This window comes from Scomber japonicus, chromosome 4 (assembly GCF_027409825.1).
Source record: "Scomber japonicus isolate fScoJap1 chromosome 4, fScoJap1.pri, whole genome shotgun sequence".
NCBI classification, from domain to species: Eukaryota; Metazoa; Chordata; class Actinopteri; order Scombriformes; family Scombridae; genus Scomber; species Scomber japonicus.
The window spans coordinates 10,243,962-10,270,606 of NC_070581.1; the positions used below are offsets into that span (position 1 = coordinate 10,243,962).

A 26,645-nucleotide genomic window follows, 5' to 3' on the forward strand; every position below is an offset into this window, starting at 1 on the left:
ATTATTCCATTTTCAGGCTTCCATATATAAATGCTTGAGAGTTGTCTGTGATTTTCACTGAGAAAAGATATTTTTAAGTGGTTATGCTGATGACAATTTAAAATAGTCTATGTAGAACAAAATGTAGGATTTTCAATAAGATTTCAAATAAGTCAAAAATAACCTGCGTCAGGTTTGATCAACACAGCTGTTAAACCCATAACATATTATTTACCCTTAAGTAACTTTAAAGCTGCACTAATCATTATTTTTATATACACAATGGATCACATGACTACGAGTTGTGAAAAGTCTCATTCTTAGTGACAAACTTGCAGGAAATTTTCACCCAAGTCTGCAGTTACTCTGCTCTGAGGTTTTTAGCCTCATTGTTTTGGTTTTCCAGCCTGCAGCTCTGCTCTCATCAGCTTTGTTTGCAGCCACAGCAGGGAGTGAACTGTTGTCAGTTAAAACAGATCTGATAACCCCACCATGTGCTACCACCAAGTGTTAAATGGCTGATAGTTCTTGTTAGCAGCTGGCAAGTGAACACAGTGGAGCATTTAAACTGCGAAAGAGTCTGACATTTCCCTCAGGAGTTATCAGAGACTATGTTATACCATTGAATCAGGAATGGAAAAACAGAGAATTAGCCACTAAATGTAATTGTATGTGTCCATTTAACTGTGTCAGTGATCAAACCAAAGATCCAATCAAAGGCCATGGTCAGTATTCTAAGTGAACACTTAAAGGAGCAGACCCCCCTCCAAAGTCTCCAAAGTCCCTCTCAAGTAATATTCCTTCCCAAGGATGTTTTTCTGTTTGTGGATACTGCTTCATGAAAGCGTAACAGCTGCACACACCTGGTTTTCATGTGTGCAGGTTTTGAGACTAATTAAGCACCATACTATATGAGCTAAGAGGAGAGTGCATTGTGGATACGGGCTTGTAGTATGTAAAGGAGTGAATATTGGACTTACATTTATCAGGTGGGCACAAGCACAACTCCAAATGAATGCAAAGGTTGCTCTGCTTCTGCTGGATGTGTGAACTGTTTGCTCGAACCTTCTGCAACTTTATAAGACATGTCAATGCCATGTTTTCATGGTTACTTGTTCTTACCACATGAACAAATTAATGAGGTTTTAAGAGAGTTGCTAACATGAACTGAGCCTGTCCTGATCTAATTTCTTATACGGTTTATGCAAATCTTTTCAAATATCTGAAAAAGGCTGCAGGATAAGATGATTATCAACATTCAGTGGCGTCGTATCTGCATGAAATGATCAGTACTGGAAAAATATGCTCACTGATATCGTAATACTGAGTTAAAGCATATCTCCCATCCATACCTATGTGCATCATACTTTTTAAAAGGACTTTTTCAAGGGAGTCTTTGTCGCATGCCACGCTGCAGTTCCTTGTTTGCTGCATTGTTACCTCGCTGCTGTTTTGCAGCCTGTGCATGCAAGCGTCTCCCTCCTCACTGCAGCAGTCAGTGAATGAGCCAGCCGGTGTCCGCAGTGCATACCTGTGCTCACTGACATGTACTAACTCACTCTTCCTGCAGGCCATGGCAGAGGAACGCACAGCAATCATAACAATCAGAAGATGAATGTGGCCAAGAGAGAGGAAAGGGGGAGAAAAAGAGAGTATATATTAAAAAAATAAGGGTGACAGAGGTAGAAGAGAATAAGGGTGAAAAAAGGGTGAAGAGGAAGAGGAGGAGAAGAGGAGGCAAGATAAAGTATAAGTCAGAAGTTGCCCAAGGCCACAGCCATTTGGTGGAGTTGTGAGGGGAGGAGGGAAAGGAAGAGAGAAATCATTAAAGAACACCTGTCTGTTTCTGACTCCTAATAAATCAGCGTCTTCTTTATCTGTCTGCAGGTTTCTCTGCTCTTTGGAGAATGTTACGTTCTCTGAAGGGAGGGCAAGATGGAGAGAAGAGTGAGAAAGTGGAGAAGGTAGATGGGGAGTCATGATAACGTTTAAAGTTCATCTCTTTAGCACAGTGAGTACAGAATCACTCTGCTGACACATCAGCATTTCAGAGTCCCACACTGAGGAGTCGTTTGCATTCATCAAACTAGATTTATTCTGGTCTAAAAGGTCTAAAATGCAAACAGCTCACACAAAATATGTACTATATCAACACACTATTTCACTCCACCATTGTACACGAGCAGCTCTCAAAAATCCTCCATATAAACACTGTGCCGAGGATTCAAGTAGAAAAGACAGACATGCTCAGCATCAATGCACAGTAAACAACATTATATATACAGTAGTACAGTGTATGTGTGCGCATGTATACAATAGGGTCCAAAAATTTGGTAGGGTACAGTCTGACACCACTGTCCCATGAGGAAGTGGTCTCAGACTGTACATTCATCTCAAAGTGAAGACACCACATCATCTAAATAACAATACCAGTTCTGTAAGCTCACAATAAAAGCATTGAAAATGTTAGCAGGAAATAAAAGATCATAGTGTATCAGCAAATTAAACTTCTCAAGTCACTGTTCATAATAAGTAAAGAACCACAAGTGTAAACTCAAATTAAAGGGGCACTCCGCTGATTTTGCAGAAAAAGCTTGTTCCGGGTAGAACTAGTCGTCGAAATTCAAGGTTGACAAAATAAACCCTGAAGATGTAAACAGGGTTATCTCAGCTTGGGTTAAAACTGTAGAAGTCCACAGTGTGTAAGGGAGAAGACTGGTGTGGAGTTTCATAGGCATTTACCAGGCAGGGAGGGTCTAATCAAGTTGCAAAGTGGATCTTTGACTTGAAGAACCAGCTATTTTCAATACAGCTGCTTATCGTATTGTACTGATGATTCAACCCTATTTGCAGAAAATGAATTTCCAGAACCTTGGATGTGTGAAATAACTCCTCCCATTGCACAACTCTACGAAAGATGCTACTGTTTGATTTGGCCACTCTGCTGCATTGTCCCCAAACTCTATGAGAGTGCAATACTAAATCACTGGAGTGCCCCTTTGCTGTCATTTAAAAGCATTTAACACAAATGTAATACTGTGATGCATAGTAGAGGACACTGGACAGACTTGGGCCCCAGAGGACCCACTCAGGGTCTTGGGCCCACACTTTCTAGCCAACCATTACCTTTTTAGCTATTTAGGAAACCGTCTGCTCACAAATTTGACTTCCTTTCCTTTTAGACCAAGTTACTGTTGGATAAATTCCCAGTTTGGGCATTGTGAGTCCTTTTCAGAGCAACAAATGTGTTTCCTAACATTTAAAGATATCAAATGCATAGGTCTAGTATTAATATTCAGTGCATCAGCCTAAAATCGTTGGTTTAAGTGAGTTTAGCCTCCAATACACACCTGCTCATCATAATGTTGACAGTATGACAGTCTTTACTTAGGGGAAAAGTTCACTAATGTTATCCCAGATGCAAAGGAGTGTCTTTTATTCCTCCTTATGCCCCCCCCCCCCACTCCCATCTTCCATCCAACCACTCCAATTCCACACTGGAGTCCTAACTCATGTTTCCAAAGGACGCGTCACTTGCTTCAGGGAAGGCAGTGCAGTTGGGTTTGGACACGGAAGGAATGGGGAAGGAACAGAGAGAAAAAGGAGAGAATTAGTTCTGTCAGACTGATTTCTGTAAGATGCATGGAAAGAGAAAAAAAGCTGACAAAGAATCTTTTCTGCAACAGGTACTGAATTATCGCTTACCGTTACTATATTGTATTCTTGTGGCACATGCTGATGTAAAAGCGACACTGGAAATAACACATACTGCCTCAACTACTACTGTATGCAACATTTGGGGAGTGAGACTAGAAGATCAATGTGAACCTGATGCCTGTGTGTTAAGTATGAAGCTGGAGTCAGGATCCATTTTTCTTAACTGAGCATAAAAACTCAAAGCAGGAGGAAACCTATGGTCAACGTAAAACAAACAAACAAACAAACACTTTCTAATACCTCTAAAGGTGACTAATTAACATGCTGTAGCTTCTAACATAAACAGTAATGTGTGTGGTTTCATCGTAACTCTACAGAGACCAACACTAAAATTTGTGCTTTCCAACTTTATCTAGTAATCAGATACAGCAAAGGAAGTATCGGCCAGATGGATAAACTACTGCACACATACCTCCTTCTCAAATCACAAATTGTGTTTCTTTTATGTTTCTGTTCATGTATAAATGAAAGAAACCAGACACAAGGGGTGCCCTGCTAGCCTACTGGTTAAAGGTGCAGTGTGTAGAATTTAGTGGCATCTAGGAGAACAGACTTATAATCAACTGAAAACAAAAACTGTTTTTATTATTTTAGAATGAGGCCTTTATATCTACATAGTGAGCGGGTCCTCTTCCAAGGAGGCCCACATATTGCACTACCATGTTTCTACAGAAGCCCAGAACAGACAAACCAAAGTCTGGCTCTAGTGAGGGTATTTTACATTATTTGTGAGTTTCGCAGCAACCATAGGTTTTCTCGTCAGGTGATTGGATGACTACACTACTTCCTATAACCCTCTTACCTTGTGAGGCAGCTTTATTCATGCTGCTGATTGTTGCATTACTTGAAGTCTGACAATATGGATACTTGTGTGATCTTGTGAATCCAGCTGCCTTGCATGGTAAGGGGCTAGGGGAGATGGCTGGCAGAGGAAAGTATCAACTATGCTAACAGACAGAGTTAGACTGTTTCCAGTACTTAAGCTAAGCTAGGCTAACCATGGCCTGTATCCATAATGAACACACAGGCACATAGGATAATTTATACTACTGACGCTGTGATGTACATAGGGCTGGGCAATTCAGTATCACTATTTATTGAATTTGAGTGGTGTCACATTTTGTTAATAAGATAATATTGTGTTAGTCTTAAAAAATAGTGCCGTCCAAATTAAAGCTTTACAAAAGATTTTTAATAAATATATTTGAAGAGTTGTGGGTGATGAAATAGAGTGGATCGCAGTTCAATTTAATAATTTTACATGTGACTTTTTCATGATTTGTACTAGGCAAGGCAAGACAAAGCAGTTTTATTGATATAGCGCATTTCATACACAATGGCAACTCAATGTGCTTTACATAAAACAGAAAAACATGCAATTTGAGAAACATTAAGACATACAATTAACCCCCCACCCCCCACACTAATAATAAAAACAAAGAGAGAAAAATAGAAAGAGAGAAATAAAATGCTAGAATAGAGCATTAAATATAAGATTGCAGCATAAAATAATAATTAGCTTTAAAATCATTCAAAGGACATAGAGTGCAAATGAAAGATTAAAATGTAAAGTGCTTTAAAAGAGCTCAATAATAAGCACAGGAGAAGAGAAGTGTTTTACTGCAAAACATATCTATGCCAAAACATAACTGAAAAATACACTGACTGTATCAATCAGCCCTTGTTAAGCAGCAGTAAAATTTTGTCCTCAGCATGCATGCAGTCTCCCCACATCTCACCCCTCCTTAGCAACTAAGACGATCAGCTCTAAAACTGAAACATAGGCAGCCCCACCAGAAGACAATGACTCTGGACACAACACACATCTCCAAAACATGATCCTAGTAATAATTCATCACATGTATGAATTAATAACAACTGGTATATTCTGTTCCCTCACATTTTGTGACTTTAAATTTGATTGTGTTGTGGTACTGTATGCATGTTGAATGTGTTATAATAACTATGAGTCATTTCAATGTGATCAATTCTTCTTGACATTTACTTATTTGTTGTGCGGTACTCACCTGTCCTCCTCCGGAAACATTCACTACACGAGACATACAACAACAGCATGGGTCAGAGCACAGGGACACACACACAGATGAGGAGGGAAATACACTCTATAGGAAACTGTGGTTGTAACAGGCTGTGTTGCTCGGGTACAAAACTTGACTTTTGACATGCTGAATTTGTTCTACTGCCTACTGTTTACTTCCTGCTTCAATGTAATGATTTTTTTTTTTATTCTAGTGAAATCATTCTGCCGTATGTTGAAATTAAACATCAACAGCAGTGCTGACAGAAGAAAGTATTAACTTGGCTAACAGACATCAGCCCACAAGCTGTATGGATGTAATAAAATTCATCTGATGCTGATATATTTAGGTCAGATCCCACATAGATTACCTTTAATGATCATGTTGCCTACAGTGTATTGTGTTTATGACAGCTAGTTGGGCCGCAGGTGCTTTGGAAATGTGTGGGGGTGTGTATGTGGGTGGGTTAGCTTTTAAAACCCTTTAAAATCTGGAATTTACTTCTGGGAATCAACAGTGTCAGTGACAGGTTTATCACTGTTTACTACTGCTGCACTGTTTCAATGATCACCTGTGTGGAACCATAGGGACAACAACATACAGTACATGTTATTGTGATATTTTGGGCAGATATCATTAAGCTAAATAATTAGAAACTATAAATACTGTAGATACATACATACGTTTTTCCAATGTTGTTTTTCAGAAGCATCAGTTCTGTTTACCTCTATTACATCTGAGTAGCAGCAGATATAATTAGAGTTATTTATTTCAATTGAAGAAATAAACTAAGATAAAACACAGTCGAAGACAAAGACAATACAGAGGGTTCATGACCAACAGATTAGCTAAGTGAGTCAGGAAACTGAGAGTGTGAGCACATGAAACTGAAATCTTTGTGTGGCGGGGTTAAGTAAGAAAATATTTCAGTGAGATATGGTTGAAGTTTCTAGATATGATCAAAGATAAGGTTGATATCCTCTAACTTGATATCAATCCAACCTATGATATCTCTGCTCTCAAATGGTTACTTCACTTGGACTACTGTAATTCTTTAAAAATAGGGTCTATGTGAGCTTAACAGAGGTACATTTCCCTGGCAATAAAATCCCCTGATCCAAAAATTCTTAAAATCTTTTTCCTTAAATATTCAATTACAAAGCTGAAATGTAAGGTTTTACGGATGTGTGTGTTGTACTGCATTATTATGTGTGTGTGTGTCCCATGTTCTACTGACCTGGGCTGGAGGTGTCTGGAGAGACAGGGACGGCACCTCGGCTTCGACTCACCAACAGGGCCTCCTGATTTTCGGTCAGAGCTTGCTTGGCCAGGTAGCGCTCCCTCTTCATCTTCAGCTCCAGGGATTCGGGGACATCGGGTACGATCCAGTCGATGGCTCGCAGTACAAAGAACACTACATGCTGGAGGAGAGACGCAAGCGAGACGCAAGAAAGAGACATTTAAACCTCCTCGTCAGACTGACAAAAACTGCCTTTTTGTCACAAATCATATCAATATTAAACTTACAGTTAATTGCACTTCACACGTGAAAATATGTGCATTTCCTGTCTTTCACGCGTTATGTACTACTACTGAATTACTTTGTCTTTGTACCTCAGGATTCCCATTTTGGTGAAATTGTATTCAGCTCCATTTACTATGCTCTGATATTCTTTGATATCCTGGAGTACTTATTGATGCCCCTCTCTGGAAAAACACCTCTGAAATATCCATTATTTTCCCAAATTTCCATGGCAGCCAAAAACTTTACTACTTGCTCTATAAATCCCCTCTACTGTGTCCCTCTCCTTTCTCCTGCTCTTTTCCTAGCACTGACATGTTTGTTCAGAAAACTGCTAACCCAGAATGCTTGTCCTACTTAACTCTGGACGTCTGGGTTTACATTTACTCTATTTGTGAAAATGTCAGCCAAATGCCTGAAATGTCAGTGTAAACAAATAACAGCGAGGAGAAGCTGAAGGACGAAGGGAGAAATGTAGGGAGTCAGAGTGAAAATGAATGCAACTGCTTAAACACGAGAATGTCAGCTCCAAAATAACAAATGAAATGAACTACTGATTCAGGTAAGTATCACATTGGATTGAAAAACGTACAAAATACAACAAGAGAGGGTCAAATGACCAGTGGTTGAAATATGCACCTGGGAATGGAGGCACAGCCAAGGACGAGATGTAGGTGAAAGATAAAAAATGAATGACGTACATTAAAATCACTTGAACGAGCAGAAGGAAACAAATGTGCCCTCATGAGCCAACAAATAAAGCAGCAGAGAGGCAAGCAGCTTCCTTCATACCTCAAAAGCAATGATAAAACCAAGTCTGACAGCAAGGAGTTCCCAGTAGAAGAGTGAGTAGTTTCCATTGTTGTCTCTGAATGCTTTATATCTAAAAAAAACAAAACAAAACAAAATACAACACAGTTACTGCAGAACTCACCATGTAATAGTTGGTGTATATGATATGTAGGAGTGGCACATAAGAAACCTGAGCAATGTGTTAAACATCAGTAATACTACCCTCTGTTGGTCAAGTCTGTGACCTGAAAATGTCATGAAAATGAAGATGAAAACTGAAATGTGGACATTTTGAAACAAGGATTTGCAAAAAGTGACATGAAGTTAAACATATTTGAGAGGTTAAATATGGAAATTCAGACAAAAAGTGTGTTGCCACTCTTATATTAGATTCATTCGGACAATCAACATATTGTGTACCTGCACATGGGGTCATCTGAGTAGTTAAGAGGGGCGTAAGCCAGTGTGAAATTGACGTATCCACTGAGATCATTATCAAACTTGTACTGGTAGAGGAGGCGAGGTAAGAAATCTGACGTGAAGGCGATTAGGAAAGCCTGCGGAGGGACAAGACATAATGTTGAAAATCTATCTGGTATTATCATGACACTCCACACTGTCATGCTTGCAATGATGGCATCTTGTAACGTCATTGTCGGTCGACTCACATTGGCGATGACGGACAGGTGTGACAGGGCTTCCAGAATGTTGAACCAGACTCCGATGTTCTGGGCTCGCTCGGCTACGGGCCGGCGGTACTCGCACACAAACTTGTGGGCGTCAAGACGGATCTCCACCCAGTTGTTGAGGAGGGCGAAGAGCGGAGCGAGGGGGAACGCAGCCACGAAGATGGTGATGAACCCGAACTGGAGCACTGCAGCACAACAGTCCGTCTTAGTTCATCATACTGTATTTTATTGAATTGTTAATGCAATTTATTGTAGAACCAGTAACATTATATCTTCAAGATAGAGCAAGAGAGGATACTTGCCCATCTCCAGGTACTCTTCGAAAAGGCCTTCACACTCCACCAGCTGGTAGTCTTCCTCCCAGCGCTGAGGTTCATGGGATGCCTTACCCCCTAACACCTTAGCCAAAGACCTCTTCTGGCGCCAGGCCTTCACTTTACTGTCAGAGCAGAAAGGCAGAGAGTGTTTAAAAAAAGCCTTTTGTGATTTTGTAACTGGGCCTACAAAACCACAAAAGCTCAGCTGGCAGGATGTTTTCTCTTCTGTGTACATACATGCAATTCTGAATTTCTTCACACTACCTTTGATTACTGTTTACATACTTTTGGTTGTTTCTGTTATATTGTCCACATGTATTACATTATGTGGAAAACTGAATTAGTTTTAGAGTATTGATGATGGGTTTTTATTTTCGTCATAATGGACTCAAAACTGCACAAGCAAAGGGTGATTGTTGTCCTGTGGCTTTGCAGCTGATACACTCTTCCTCTGCCGTAACACATAACTGCCTCAACACTCACTGCATATGTAATACAAATCAGTACCAATCACAAAAATAGCACACACACAGTCTTTTATATCTTTTGAGGCAATGACACAGGCCTCTCTGAACTGTCTCTGATCCCCCCGGAGGAACAAACAAAAAAACCCACATCCTGTTCACAGCTCTGTCACACTCACAGCAGGTCAAAGCAGGTGTTTTCCACCAGCTATTCAAGTGAAAGTACCAAGTGTGCCAGCTACAATATATAATCTTATCAGTCCAACGGCAGCTGCATATAAGACGTCACTACTGGGATTAAAAATACATGATGATTAATAACGATGCCTTACTACAAACCCTCTAGTTCTCTTTTTGGAAGGCTCCTAAGAACAGAAATGATAGTAACACTGAATTACAGCGCTACTAGTGGTCAAAACGTCAAGGAACACTATCTTTAAAATTTCTTCAAAGGTTTCCTGACTATCTGTGACAGCACTTTGTTTACTGAAGTCCTCTATAATCCTGCCTTGGCTCTAGTGCCACAGAGCTACACTAGTGGGCTTTACTGTATTGGACAAACTCCTCTGCAATCAGGATGCAGAACCATCTGATGCAACACTTCAAAGCATTACGTCATGCAGGTAAATTGTAATTTTGCTGGTTCTGCTGATCCTTGTTGTCAGATATATCTAAAGCCACACTGATGATAGCTATTATCTTTACAACAATGTACAATTCAATTTCATGAAAGTAATCATTTTAACTTGGTAAATTGCACTCCAGTCAGTTTGTAAAGGCCTCTTTTTGCAGTGGTTTATAATGTCTCCTGAAGCTGTTAAGTAAAAGCAAAGAAACCGTGAGATAAAAGAGACAGACAACATAATATTTTTCAACTGAAGGACACATACGGGATAATGAACTCCTGAATGTTGTTGATGAGTTGCTTTCCCACCATGATGATGAAGAGTTGTTCAGCCAGTTCAATGAGACAGCCACCAGGACCACACTGCAATATAAGGACACAGAACAAACAAACAAATGTTTCCATGTAAGGATCTGTGATTTGTGATATTTTCCCTGTGACATTTATTGTGGAATTTCCAGATTAACCTTCCTATTATGTTCATACTTTCAAAGAGACTTTTATATTTTTCTGATCAAAATAAGGCTTCATTACATCCTCCACAATAGCCTACTGAATAAAATGGAACGAACACACACACACACACACACACACACACACACACACACACACACACACACACACACACACACACACACACACACACACATTGATCTAGGTAATTTTTGGGGCCATTGCATAGACTCACATTCACTTTCCGGAGACCTAACCTAATCTTAACCACTGACCCCAAAATCAGCCTTTTCTGGACAGATTTACATACACACACAATATAATAATAATAATAATTTCTGCTTTTTTTTCATGCATGCAAATGAAATTACACATAGGTCAAATTTGTCCCACGAACACACTCCTTTTAAAACACAATAGGAGGGTTAAGATGTAGAAGAAGAGACTCACGTCTTCATTTCTCATCCCAAACAAGGTCCCATAGTTGGTAGGGTAACCAACAAACCTGCCCACACAGAGAAGTAAGGTAAATACTTTCTTTCTCACACTATATTTCATGTGACAGTTGTGACTGACTCAGGTCTCACCTTCCTTTAAAGAAAGCCACATAGAAAGGTGACGAGTAGAAATTGACAAACTGGAAGATGTACACCTTGAAGATGAGGGCATTGTCATACTGGGTTTGTGTTCGGTGCATCTCTGCCACAGAGAAAATAAGAACACACAGTGTTAAACACATTAAGCCCACTGTAATCATTTCAGTGTTTCCCATTGTTTTCTCTTTCAAATATGCTCGGCTAACAGGAATTTTTGAAAACCTGTCTGATCATGTGACTACTCATGTTTCTTCCCCTTTTGACTTTTCATAGAAATGTTCAGAAATCTAAGCAATTAACATGGCAAACCAAAGGTTATCTTAACCAATGAAAGCAATGGCTGAACCTATGACAAAGAGAATAGTCCTATCCTTTAAACTTCAAGAGTCTAAAGAAGCACTGACACAACAACTCTGAACAACTTTCATAAGAATGAATGGGACGCCATTTTGGAACAGCAGCACTAAACATATAAGCTTAATATCTGTGCCATTCCCCCCTGTAACTGGGAGTTCCAAGTTGAGAGACCAAAGGATGGCAATAGCCTACTGGTCAATCTGTCTGTCAACCACTTGATTGAGAGAGAAATGTTGATTGGATTGTTACTAAATTCGACATTTAGTTAGTGGAGATCTAATGAGAGGCTGATATCAATGTACAGTATTATAGTTTGAGGTGTTTGAAAGTGATTATTGTTTCTTACCCCATTTAGTGAGCTGCTCAGCTAGTGCAGTGTAGACACGGCCCATCAACAGGATTAGGCCTAGATTTACAATACTGCTGGAGATGTTGGCAATGGTACCTGCCTGGAGAGGAGATCACACACATGTATGGAGAGCCAGTATGCATACACACATAAACACACACCTGCAAGATGTAAAGCTCATGAAGGAGATAATGAAGACCTATATTGTGCTACATGTAGAAGTCATTACAAGAACATCACAACCTTTACAACAAAATGAAATGAAAACAGAAAAAGTTAAATCCACATATCCATCTGTAGCTCCATGTAGCTCTGATATACCTCTGTGCGCAGGACGGGGCTCCCAGTATGGTACATCATCATGCTGATGATACCGCGGCACATGACAACCGTCACCAGGAAGATCATCACCACACACAGCTGAGAGGGAAGACACAGGGATAATGGGTTAAAAGATTAGAGTTGATGATTTTCATTTTGGGAAAAAAGCAGAAAATGTACTGAACTTTGGAACTACAACATCTCTCTGAAGCAGCTCATGAGATTCATGCAGGTTTCCCCACTCTCACCACTGTAGATTTACTGCCTGCACACCATCACTGCCAAAGAAAGTGCAGCGAGCAACATCATCATCATCATCACTCCCCACAGCTTGCTGACTGGTTCAGTCTGCTTGCTGCCAGGCTCAAATCAGGCTTGACTCTTAGTGAATGATTTCTAGACTAATAGCAGCATACACTGAGTTTTGGGGATTAAGTTGTTAAGGTGTGTGAGGTTACATGTGCAAACCTTTTACTGATAACACCAAGTGATAAATAATAAGAGGTCTTGTAGGAACAACAACAGTTCTGCATGGAGATCAATTACAGTAATTTTCCTAAAATGTATACTTTTTCATGATGGTTCCTTACAAATTGTTGCTTTGAATGGGAAGCCCTGATTAGCATAATATACAGTATGTTTCCAAGGCTATCCCACAGTGAGTCATAACCAATATTTTCACAGGCTCTAAAAAAGGAAGAGATGATGCTTTGTACATATATTAGTAGCAGTTTAAATGCACTTTTTATCTCAGCAGGAAACATTTCCTTGCTTTATTTTCAACAGTAAAAAAGAAAGCTACCCTTCAATCTCAGTCACTCCTCTTTGTTTGTTTTCCAGATAAGTGATCATGGATACTGTTCTATTCGGTTCCTCTTTACAGGCTGTGCGTGTTGGTGCCATGGCACCATTTTAATTTTTCCACCTTCGTCAGTATTGTCAGAGGAAGGGTGGGGGAAAGCTGATCCTCAGATCCCTTTTCAAGAACAAGTTAATCCTGGATTGAGCGTCAGTGTATGACGGAGATTATCAGATCATATCCAGCCCTGTGGGTGAATGACCTGGATGCATTATTAGACAAGGGCTCAGTTACCACTGCAGGATTCACTGGAACAGCACACAGGTGTAAACTTCCACACTTCTTTATCACCAGTAAAATCTCAAAAGACAGTGAGACTCTCCAATGAAACTACGTACAATAAGAATGACTTAGAATAACAAATATAAGCACATGTTTGGTACATGTACAAAACATGTGCTCATTTTTGTAATCAGATCCCATACAAGTATGTATACTCGTATGGGATCTGATTAAGATGTTGCATCAAATATAAATCAAGGCGTGTGATCATTTCCAATCAAAATAATCAAACAATCTACATTGCATTGAACAGATTGGTGCCTCTGACTTGCCAACGCCTGATTCATGAATAACTGCTCATATAAACATTGACATATTCCTACAAAATGTATTAAAGCTCTTAAAGACAGTGTAAAGTGAATTCAGACATTTTCTTCTAAACATATTAAATAGATCATAAATGTATTTCTAAAAAAGGTGTAAAAAGCATTTCAACCATTTAGATTTAAATTGTGGAGCTATGCTTCACAAACTGTGTTTCAACATTTCTGTGTTCAGGATTTAGTGGTGGGTGTGAATCACCGCTGCGTTAGCATAAACCCGCCCCTGCTGCTGTAGAGGTATAAATATATTCAGCGCACACTACTACTATTACAGTCATAAACTGTATGATTACAGTCTACAGTTAGCCAGTTAGCTGAGTTAGCCGCCGAGCTAGGAGCTGAGTTAGCTGCCGAGCTAGCAGCTGTCTGAGTTAGCAGCAGAAAGCTCTCAGACGTAGCATCCATGTTTCGGGTAGAGGACTGACAGGTGATACTTAGTAGGGGGCGGGGTTTCAGCGGACTCGGCGGGCACTCCCACAGCATTTGGGAGCAGAGAAAAAGGCTGATTTTTTCACAACTTTAAAGCCTAATGTCATATATTTGGCGATTTTTTTAATCATTCAAATATGGCAGGGTGGTTAACAACACACTTTTCTGTGGTATGTCAAACTCAAAACACATATTTATTCTCACTTTACACAGACTTTTAAAAGGACACAAGGAAAGAATGTTCTGTTACCTCAAATACTCCATTTACAGTAATTCTGAATTCATAAACCTGAAAATCATTTTTAAACAGTGTCTCACCATCATAATGATGACCATGGAGCCAGTGAACATGCGGGACAGTCTGGTCTTCTCTGGAAAGTAGGGCTCTTTGACTCCAGTCACTGGGTTTTGTTCCATACTCGGTGCCATAGCTGCAAACTCTGGCCGAGGTCGCTCCTGAGGGAACCCAGTGATGATATCAGCATTAATGGATAGGCTCTTTGCTGGTTTTCTGAGGAGACTACAACTGCAAACTACTGTATATCTGGGGACCTAAGACAAAGTAATGCACCTCATGCCAGTGCCAGGAGAACCCCACCCTATTCCCTTAGGCTACCATAAATATAGCATCAAAGAAAATACCTCTTCTTCATGGAAGTCCATGCAGTCCCAGTGATGGGCCAGGGTGGCCATCTTTCTCTTCCAGTACTCCAGGAATGTTACTGCCCAGAAGGACATGAACACACTGAAGAGGACTGTGCCTGGGTGGTCAAACAGGTAGCCCAGCTGCAAGGTAGAAAGGTAGAGTGCATCAATTTGGGAACAAATATCAGCTTTAAGCTTTAAGTTAACCAGCTTAGTTTCAGTAAAATGTTGTGAAAGGTCATTACCTTGGCCATGGTGCAGATTTCAGACAATTTCCAGGCCGTACATGTTTTACAGAGAGGACACATCTGATAACTAGCTCCGCTGTTACAGATTTCCTTACTGTTGACAGACACATAGACAGAGATTACTTACAATAGAGAAATCACATTTTAAAGCTCTCAAACCAGGATTGCTTTTCAGATTTGGATGAATCAGGTGGCAGAGCAGATATAACAGAAATATAGATATTTTGCTCTTAAATCACATGTAGTCATAATTATGAATGTGAAGGGATTAACTCTAATAGACTTTGCATGCACAGAAGTACAGTGTATATTGATTCCTGGATGAATGAGAAAAAGCATCAGATAATAGGTGTTGAAATTAGTGTGCAAGCCTGCTACCTGGGAATAGAGCTGCATTTTCCCTTATTAGAGTTATTCAGTGAGTTACTGAAACCATGACTACACGTCTGAAAATAAATCCGGGAATCATCAAGAGATGCCTTTCCTCTATATTCATATAGATGGAGATTAAGCTACACTAATTGTCCATTACCACGAGACGTCTGCAGTTTATTTTTCCTGCAGACTGGCCTGCACCCTGTCGCCACTCATCAATGGCTTTAATCTACAGTGTGAACTAATGAACTCCATGAATCTGAGACATTTGACTGTTTTCTAAGATATTGACTCATCTTCCATTCTCTCTAAACTCTCTTCTAACTTTGTAGGGGGATTCAGATTGGTAATACACATTAAACACTATAATACACACTGCAATATTAGGGGAGACACACTGAAAGTACATGTGTGTGCTGTGTCAGTATAACCCACTGTGGTGCTGAATAATGTGTAATGAATTGGGAACAGACATATCCCATGTGGCCTGTATAATTATGAGGTTTGTTTTTATGCAGAACAGGCTGGGCTTTGATGTATTTGCATCTAAAACTGTGTTTGTTTAAACGCAATTAAGGAGAAAGTGTGTCAGCACAGTTTTATATTTTGGCCAATTCCTTAAAGGTATAGTTCAACAATTTGGGTAATACACTTATTTTCTTTCTTTCTGGGAGCAAAATGAATGCATTAATACTAATCTCATGTCTGTGTGTTAAGTACAGAGCCAGACTATGGCTATGGTGATGGAAACAAGATTGGGTCAGTAAGCACAGGATTTGGTTTTGGTCTTTGTGCAGGCACGTTGGTAGCAAACCTGGCAACCTCACTAACGACAAGACCTCGGAAAGTAACTGCGCCCAGTTGCTGCTGCTTGCCAATAAATTGTTTCACCATATAACTCACAAACTGCCTTTGAAAGTGCTATTGAATGGTAATACCCCATTGAATTTCCATTCATTTCCCAGGATTTTCTTGAGACTGTTGCTTTATAGACATCCTCATTATGCGTCCTGACTGAGAATGAGTGGAATGTGACCACAAACACACCTAGTGAATTATAGACTGTTCGCTTATTTTACTTGTCGTTTTAATTTTGTGAAACAACTGCTTAAACGTTTATCAGTGACATCATCGCACTTAGTGTAAGAACAGCATAAGTATCAAAGAGTCACAAGAGAATACTCGACCAGCTTTGTTGCAGAGTTTAAAATTTGACATCAACTAAATGTTACAGTCACATAATCGCCACTTCATTAATCGTGTTTTAAAATGTTGATTTCTTTAGCTCTTCATGCATACATTTTGTTAATGCTACATTCCATATAGTTCCTTGTCATTTTTTAAAGTTATGCAATAATATAACATTTCTGTGAAGTGTGTGGACTCACGCTGGTGTGTTAGTGCCCATGGACATGACTCCAGACACAAAGACCAGGGTGCCAACCAATGCCGCAGGGAGCAGCCAGGCTGTGTAGTAACCTGTAGAGACATAAAGCTCCTTTAGGCTGCAGATTTTAGCTTATGTGCAATTACACTGCAGCACCGCTGTTTAATGCTGGAATATCCTTGATGAAGAGACTGGATTGGGATTTCAGAAGGAGTGTGTCTCGTGCTGCAGATTATAGATTTATTGTCTCAACATGAACTGTAGTTTGATGTTCTGTAAATAGTAGAGGCCCCTTTAGCAGCAATTACAGCATTTAGTCTTAGTGAACAGATGTCCACATAAGTCTCAGCTGCCTGTCAGAGTATTGCAGGATTTCCTCACAGATCTATTTGTATTTTGCTGCATTTATTTGACCTCTCCACTTTTACAAACCTTCCAGGGTGAGAAGCATCAACAGCATTGGACCACAGGATCTTTTTTACTTTCATAGTGACCTTCACTCCACCGAACACAAAATTCACAAACCAGCTGTTGGAGCCTTCAAGTTACAGATGTATTTAATCTAAGTCACTTATGTCACCTTCAGGAAAATCAGATTTAATTGCTGTTTTTACATTTTTATTTTTTATTTTGATAATTTATTTGAATTTATTTGAAAAACCTGAAGGTGATATTCAACTTCATATTTACCTGACAAACAATTTATTTTTGAGGAGGTCTGACTTTTCTTTCTTCTCATGATCAAAAAAAAGAAGAAATTGTCTGTGTGAATAAAAATTCATATTTACCCAGCCAGGCAAAGTAGAGGGCAATCTTCTCTCCATAGTACTCCCTGATGTGGTCCAGTGGTTGGTACTTGTACCATTTCCACCAGCGGGCCCAGTAGTGGTAAAGAATCTGCCTCTGGTTCAACTCGTCAGGACGGATTTCATATCTAGGAAGCTGAAAAGGGCCCTGTGGGATAAAACATGCTGAATCAAAGGGAGAAAGCAGCAGAGGTTTTTACAACAGATTTCAAAGCAGATATAAATAATATCACACCTCGTGCAGGGGGAAAGCTGCAGTGTACGCCCCTTCATTTACAAGTCTGTCCACGCCAACCTCTGCCCTCTTCCTTTTGCCGTACACCGTCCCGGCAAGAATCTCATACACCTGAAATAATACGTAAACTCTCACTACATGACAGAATAATTTCACTGAGTACATACAATGTGGAAGAAGTCCAGTTACTCACAACACGGTGTCTCTGTATATTAGTGAAGTAGGTTTCATGGTTGTCACAGCCAAGGAATCTAAAGAAGACAGACATTCAGTTAGCAAATTATACTATACTGTAAAACAATGTAAACTGATCCTGTTATTACTAAAGTTAACCAGAACTCACCTGTTCATCTTTGACTTGCGAAAGGCACATGTGTAATAATCCAGCGGCCTGTTTGGTACTGACTCTGTCATTGCGTTAGGTATGCATAGTCTTTTCAGTACCCGAGCAGACGCGTTTAAGTCCACATTTGGTTGTGCCTGGAAGCCAAACACACAGTCATTCAGCATCATAACAGTGTTATCATCGATGTCTTTATAATGTTATAATTCTTAAAGGCTCAGTTGATTTAGTTACTCTCGTGGTTACTGGTGTTAGCTGGTGTTAATGTCTCAGAAACTATACTGTGGAAGCAGCAAACATGCCTTCAGTGGCTAGACTGTCAATAATTCAACAGAAGAAGAGCAACCCACATCTGTTAACAGTGCAGCCAAACAAACTTTGAGATTAGAGGTTTTGTAAATAAGAATAAGAAGGAAGACAGCTAACAATGTCCTCCTTATCTGAGTTGTCATCAACTTTTATCCTCTGCATCCCTTCCAGTAGATAGTGATGCAGTTTTTATGATGCAGTTGTAGTGATGTACACTCCTGTCAATCCTTTGTGTAGGGGAACATATTTGAATCTCACCCAGGAAAGTCGAACTCCATTAGTAACAATAAAAGCTGCAGTTTGATGTAATAACAACACACAAGAGTCTACAGCCATGCTAGCATCTCTGTGAGGCTGTGTTTAGACACAGAGGAGCTGCTTTGAGCTAAATGTTAGCATCATCAACGTGCTTATATGCTCAAAAATGCTAACATGTATACTATGCTTATGCTCATGTTAGCAAGCTACGGTACTCTAATTAGCACTAAACACAAAACACAGCTGAAGCTAAAGGGATGTCATTAGTTTTGCAGTTATTTAGCCATAAAAGTATTAAACAAATTCAAATGTTGACCTAATAATGAAAAGTTAAGGGACCTTGAGGGGCATGTGAATGTGTCTGGAAAGTTTCAGGACAATCCATTCTATAGTTGTTGAGCTTCAGTTTTGGACCATTTCAATTTGGAGCAAAATGGTGGACCAACCAACCACCTGACTGAGAGACTGGCATTGCCATCCATAGAGACAGTATAAAAATCTAAGTATTATAACTTTAAATTAGAAATGTGTGATAATTATAAACAACTGCACTAACCTGTAATGGAGCTCTCAGGCAGAGCTCTTCAGCATAATACACCATCACATCCCAAGGAGCGCTAAGTTTCAGAAAGTGTACTGTTTTCTTTTCATTTGCAGTTTCCTCCTAAATGAAAGAAAGGTAAGATGTTCACTTATAAGGAAAAATCAATATTGAGCAGACCGAGAACTTTTAATAAGACAAATGATCTTCAGTCTAATTTTCAGTACCTTCTCCATCAGCAATCCAGCACCCTCTAGATTCTGAACAAACTTCTCCCGCCACTGTGCCAGCTGTGCCTTCCTTCGTTCAGACCTGCTATTTCCCTCGGCGGGCGCAGCCTCCCCGTCCTCACCGGTCACCTCATCCCTGTCCCTTCCTTTGCCTCGCCGTTTCCTTCGAGAGCGAACCTCCCACACCAGCACAAAGTCTACAGCCAACATCATCATCAACATTAAGCACACAGGTACAAAGGTTAAATGAGGGACTCACTCCGTCATCCATCACTGAGGTTATGACAGCTAATACAATGTGAGCTGCTGATGCTGCTTACCAATTTTGGTTCTTCCATCTCTGAAGTAATTCCCTGTCTGTGGAACCGGCTGGGTACTTCTTGTATTGAAGTGAATATCGATTGGGTCAGTATCATCCCTATCCGCATCATCATCACAAGCTGCAGCTGAGAACTGAAAGTGTTCATGCAGTTCAGCTATTATTGAAATTTGCAAATTAAATCCTTTACTCAATTTCCTACATGTAAACCCACTGTACTAGATATGGATAGTTAATTTCCTTTGCCATTACACAGCATGCCATTAGCAGCATACAAGCCTCTACTTTGCAATAATGATTCCAGAAAGATGAGACGGAAAATGACCACTGAGCTTTTTACAGCATGCTTGAAAACAGTCTTTCACTACAGCAAAGTCATGATTGACCAAAAGATAATCTTTAATTGGCAAGTAATATACTGCACCTCATAATACTTTATACTCCTGGCACATATCACACAGAGCATAAAAACCCTTCTAGATACACTGCAACACCTCAGAGATGTCAGTGAAGGGATGAGACAGGGGAGCAGGGTATTCAATGGCTGCTGTGTGAATGTCCACTTATTTTCAATATTTATGTGATTCATATATGAAAGGGTAACATACTGCAGTAAATGTAGGGTTCGTAGGAAAAATAAAATAAAATAGTGCTTACATATCTGGGCGGGATGAAACACCCATTCTGCAGACTTCCATAGCTGTCTGTGGTTTGGGCTTCACCCCCATAGTCCAGATTCAGGAGGACATCTCGGTCTCCTTTCAGCAGCTCTGAGCCCTTCCTCAACATGATGTGAGGATGACAAAATGTCCTGAAGATTGATACACATACTGAGCATTCACATGAAATTAAACTGTAAAAAAAAACTCTGCTTATTGCTTAATTATTTCACACTACGACTACAGACATGATTTGAAGGAAGGGACTGAAAAGACAAAAAAAAAGAAAATAGGTTGATACTCTACCTTTGTTGTGGGGAAGACGAGGCTGCTTATAAAGTCTGGATTTGCAGCAATATGTGCTCTCCCTGTCCTCTCCCTCCTCTCTATCTCTGCATCCGTCATGCTCCTCTGCTCCACAGCTAGAAAAGCTGTGGAATACCGTAATGGACCTAACATGCAGGCAGCAACTTGCACTTTTCTGCGTTTCAGCATCAGGATATACAGTACAGCGCACATCCCCACATAATAAATAATGTAATAGTCAGTCAGAAGCAGGGGGTAGGAGAGTAAAACCAGAGCTCTCACTAGCACGCTCATTATGAAGAATAAAACATGTGAGGGGGGATTCTCTGTGATATTATTGGGTATTCCTTCATCCATGCAAACTGTTTCGTACATTGCTTTTAATTGGTCTGGAAACGTTCACACAGTTATTATAAATTATTAACAGAACAAGAAAATGAACTCCACCCCTCCTGATATCACGGGCATGACACTGAGATTGAGCCTTCAAATGCTGTTGGCAAATATACATGAATCCATCCACATGCATCAGCACTAAAGGTGACATGTTTTTTTTTTCTCCAACACTCCTCCTCCTCCTTCTAAGTAGACCGCATTGCTGCAGTCAAAACAGAGCAGAATGTAAAAAGAGTGTGAAAGGATAAGCAAAGAGGGGGAGGGAAAGGGAGATGGTGGGAAGAAGCAGGCAAGTGTATAGCTAACGGACAGAAAGGTATTAAAATTGCATAAGAAGAGAAATGAGAAATTGGAGAGCAGAGTCAATGAGGGAAAGCACATTAAACTAGCTTTAAACACTAGTTCCATTTAATGGGGAGAAATATGCTGTCTGGATAATTAATAGATCAGAGTTCACTGCAAAGCAATATTGCAATTCTGGGGGTGATTGTGTCAATCTATATATATACACAATACAACACCACTATAGAGGTCTCAGTCAATTTGCAGTTTTACTGTAACTGAGATTCCAAGTCTACTTTTGAAAGGAATTAATAATGATAATAAAAGAAGTAAGTTCTATGTGGGTCTAGTCAAATAACTTACTATAAACACTAAGATGTGTAATATCATACATAAAATACCTGAAATATCAAAATGTGCCAATGTAGTTTCTTTGTGAAATAAATATTTTGTGGAGAGAAAGCGAGGGGGCTCAGTGTTTCAGTCTGTCTGTTTCTGTGAATGTTTGATAAAATATTGAATAAGCACAACATGATCTTGCACAGTGGTCTGAATGGACTTGTGTTTCATAATTATTATTATTATCACAAATCAGCATTCATATCCAGAGTACTTCTTTCTTAACTGATCAAAGATGCACAGACATTTACTGAGCACATTCATGCTCCCCAGAAAATGAACCCTCTCCATTTCCAACACTATGAGCTTTCTTATAACCCCAACCTCAGGACGAGGTGTTGATTCTGCATACAAGACACCTCATAGTCCAACAGGCAGATTTCCCTGAAATTTGCTGAGCACATTCTTAAGTTTGCTTTGTACCTCCCAAAGGTAATCTATCTCAACAATCTGGCAGTGTTTCTCGTCCTTGACTTGATATTTGCTGAATCATTCTGTGATTGGGATCGTTCTGCGTTGCACCTTCAGCATCTTTTTCTATCTGTGCTGCTTTGTTGCAATCATTTGAAAGAGGCATTCGTGTCTTCTTTACTGTTCTTAGGCTGTGCTCAGTTCCCTGGATGCTGGCTGATATCATTACATCTTTACTGTCGCTTCTAGTCTCGTGCCGTGGTCCCATTGAGCCCTTTTACTACAGCGCTCCTGGAAATAAGGATTAAAACACTTTCCTTTAATCGTTTTCGATCCAGCTCTGTATTGTGTGTAGAGAAAACAATATAGAAAAGGAGAAGAGTTAATGCTTGTTGAAACCATGGAAACAGCACAAGTACACCTATGGTGATATTATTATGTTACTAAAATGATAAAAAGACAGGACAAGTGGTAATTTTTTGTTGCCCTAGTAACTATAAAATAATAAATAAAAACAGAGGCAGTGAACATTAACGGCTCGTGGCTGTGTTGAATGTTGTCTTTGCTTTTTTTCCCACTATAAATCACCAAAGTTCCTAATATCTTTAGTTATAATGAACATACATTTAACTCAACCTAACCATCTGTAAATGCTCTAAACATTTTCAAAAATTCCTAATTGATTCTTACAAAAAGAGGTTTCCATACAGAAAATATCCACCTCTGTTGTTTTAGCAAAGTGCTCCAAAATCCAAATGACATAATAACCCCGAAGATGACAGCTGGTGAGGCGTACACTATTTGCTTTTGCTTTGAAACAATTAAGATTATGCTGCAGTGGATCAAATCAAATAAGTTTCAGCATTTTCCACATTTTAAAATAAATAGTAATCCATGGGTTTAAAGAAAAGACGTGGTCTTACACAGAATAACTTGTTAACAGCCCAGTAAGTAGGGCACTTACCAACCTACATGCTGTGGTGAAGCCTCTGTGGTGAAAAGGTGCAAAAGGTAAGAGGTTGTCCTAGTTGTGCCTCAACAGGAAATACAGTTAATATGAAAGCATAACAGAAGAACATGGTGCTCAGTAGCTGTACCTTTAATGAATACAATACATAGTAAACGGACACCTGAACATATAAACCCAAGAGTGTCTTTTCAACATTTAAACCATGGCCATATAATCTGCTGCTATGACAGCCTCTACTCTTCTCTTCTGGGAAAGCTTTTCACATGACCGTATAAGTTGCAGGTTTGCTCCCATTCAGCCTCAATAACATTCATGAGGTCAGCTGCTGATGTTTAAATGATAAGGCTTGGCTGGCTGTTGGCACTCCAATATATCCCAGATAGGCCACACACCTGATCATAGTCTGAAACAGGCTTCAAGAGAAACTACATATGACCTCTACTGGTGACTGGGAGGAACTGCGACATTGTAAAAACTAAATGTATCTCAGACACTATATCTGAAAGATTACAGTAAACTACACTGGAAGACACTAATTAAGCAGTGTTTTGATATGAGCAAAAAGTACAGGATGCTTTTCACCTTACACACAGCTGATCCCTTACCTGAGAATCTTCTGAACCTGCTCTAACATGACTGTCCTTATGTTTTCAGACTTCTTTCCTTCTTCATGCATCTTTGCAGTCGGTGAAGATCTGCCAGACATCCCTACTCTGTCCTTATGTTTTGAATGCATTGTATTTCACTGGTTTGACCTGTAATAGAAATGCAGATGTTAAAGCACAGAGAATGGTGCACAGGAGTCAAGGTTTCATTTCAATTTATTCAGTTATGCCATCCATTTCACAAAGGTTTTTTGTACATGTATTACCATTATGAACTGTATAAAATCCTCCGGACATGCACGTCTGTATGTGTGAGTGAGTTAAATTTGATTAGTGCTCTATTTACAATTCAATAAAACTGCTAAACATAATACAAATATTACATGCAGTATACATTTATGAACAAAAATCAGAGAGTGCTTCTTTTTATTCAAATGTATCGCTTAAAAGATGTCATCCATCATTGGCCAGCAATGTCCCACATTCAAAACACTGCTTAGAAAGACTAACTTTGACTTTTTCCTTTATATACACTTCAAGGGCCATAACTCCTCCAAGCAGTAAATGTCTTTCTTTTTTTTTTTTTAATCCAACAAACATTTCAAGTAAGTCCAACTATTGCAACTGTGCTCTCCCGGGTCAAAAAGCCCTTCAGTAATCAGTGGGGGAAACGATTCCAACTCCTCAGCCAACGAATCATGTTTGGAAATCTACTGAATTATTAAAAGGACTTTTAGGTAAAACCTTTTCCACCATTTAATATCACTTTGCAGCCTCCTCTCTGTGCGCAAAATAACTTAATAATGCTCCATGGCGCATGCAAGGACCCAAAATAAAAACAGGGATTAAAAAAAAAAAAAAAAAAGATGAATTAGACAAAACAGCAGTAATATTAAAAAAAACACATGGTGATTTGTAAGGTTTTGGATGTGAAGTACCTTTTTCACCTGAGATTAGATTTCTTTGTAAAGGAACGGAAGATAAGTGAGACCAAGTGGCACTTAGAAAAGGCTTAAAGCACTGATTAATGCCGAGAGAGACATACATTTATGCAAACATACATATATGTGACATATGTTTGGTTCTGGGTATTGTTTGAGAAGTTTTTGAGACTGGTATGAATTCAAAACCTGAATTTTTGTACATGACTGCCATTACTTCTGTGTTTGTTTGATACTTTAACCTACGTACAGCACATATTTTGACTTGTCTCACAAAAGAAACCAGAACCACAACATGAACATTGATGATTGTTTTAAGTATTTGAATAAAGTCAGCCATATTGTACGCTGTAAGGCAACTACAAAGAGGAAAAAAAAAAGGTGATTCATTTAGTTTCAACAAATTGGCCATTTCATCCAATTTAGTCAAGGTTGTCATAAAGGCAATATTGTCCTTGCAAAAGAAACCTCACAATTATTTGAGCCTTGCGATGCAGTTACACACTGCAGTAGATTAAACAGCATTAATGTCAAGGACGCATGCATTTCCATCTACTGACCAAAACAGTAGGGAAACCAAAAAGTGTTTGCTTTCTAATTCTTATTCTTTCTTGAAGTAAAGCTTAATATTATATGGTACTACAGGTCATTTAAAAGCATTCATCTGTTATGAACAGATGCTACACTTGCTCTAAGTTGAAAGGCTATTTAAGGGTATTATAAACCTCAAACATGGTCCTATACCACTATATGACAGCTAATGGCATGATCAAAATATAATGGAGAAGCCAAGACAACTGGTAGCTCTCCTTTGTTAATGCAGTCAGTTTGTTTTTTCACACAGACCATAATTCTTCTCTAAGTATCCACACTACGGGGGAAGTATACTGCTAATGCAGACACACAAACATCTATATCAAGAAAATATTTTTGTCACCACTCCAATTATTCACCACACTGAATAACTTAGTTACAGTTGTTCCCACTTTCTCTAAAATGGAAATGGACAAAAAAAAAAGATATATCAACATAAAACCACAACAACTGACACCATTCAAAAAAGACAAACAGCGAACAATGTGCAAGTCTGCATGGAAGCCTCCACTCGTCTCTACACAGTGGAGAAGAAGGCAAGTCTGTTGCATTTCCTGATAGAATTCATGACAAGATTTAAATTGGTAAAGCAAGATCTCAGATCGAGGAAACGAGCATGAGCATGTCATGTAACAGTGCAAGAGAGAAATATACATTCAGTTGAAGTCGGAAATTTACATACACTTAGGTAAACTCATTTTTTAACCATTCCACAGATTTCATATTAATGAACTATAGTTTTGGCAGCTCTGTTAGGACATATATGTTGTGCATGAAACAATCCCAACAATCATTTACAGACAGATTATTTCACTTGTAATTCACTATATCACAATTCCAGTGGGTCAGAAGTTTGCTTACACGAAGTTGACAATGCTTTTAGACAACTAGCTCATTATCGCGATTATCGCATTATCATTAATCCAGGAATCTGCAAGTTCGGTTTATCTTTGGGAGCTATTTCCCAACACCTGAAAGTACCACGTTCATTTGTATAAACAAAAGTACACATGTATAAACACCATGGGACCCTGCAGCCATCATACCGTTCAGGACGGAGACACGCTCTGTCTCTTAGAGATGGGCGTTCTTTGGTGCAAAAAGTTCAAAACAATCACAGAACAGCAGCAAAGGGCCTTATGAAGATACTGCAGGAAACCGTTACAAATGTGTCTATATCCACAGTAAAACAAGTCCTATAGTGACATAACCTTAAACACTGCTAGCAAGGGTACAAAGATCTTAGTTTTTTGAAAAATGTCCTCTGGTCTGT

At 39.3% G+C, this 26,645-nt stretch overlaps 1 protein-coding gene across 1 annotated transcript; it reads right to left on the reverse strand.

Moving 5' to 3' along the window:
• Positions 1-6,952: 6,952 nt before the first annotated feature.
• On the reverse strand, positions 6,953-20,858 carry ano11 (anoctamin 11). Its single transcript, XM_053317156.1, has 22 exons — positions 20,467-20,858; positions 19,811-19,943; positions 19,488-19,687; positions 19,276-19,383; positions 18,153-18,289; positions 18,003-18,060; positions 17,810-17,920; positions 17,557-17,722; positions 16,770-16,860; positions 15,004-15,100; positions 14,756-14,899; positions 14,432-14,569; positions 12,221-12,319; positions 11,897-11,999; positions 11,185-11,296; positions 11,048-11,102; positions 10,410-10,507; positions 9,041-9,177; positions 8,718-8,923; positions 8,470-8,606; positions 8,050-8,140; positions 6,953-7,156 (listed from the first exon to the last, which is right to left on the reverse strand). The coding sequence occupies exons 1-22, from the start codon at positions 20,596-20,598 to the stop codon at positions 6,965-6,967; spliced, it is 2,745 nt and encodes a 914-aa protein (XP_053173131.1). The 5' UTR covers positions 20,599-20,858; the 3' UTR covers positions 6,953-6,964.
• Positions 20,859-26,645: the final 5,787 nt, after the last annotated feature.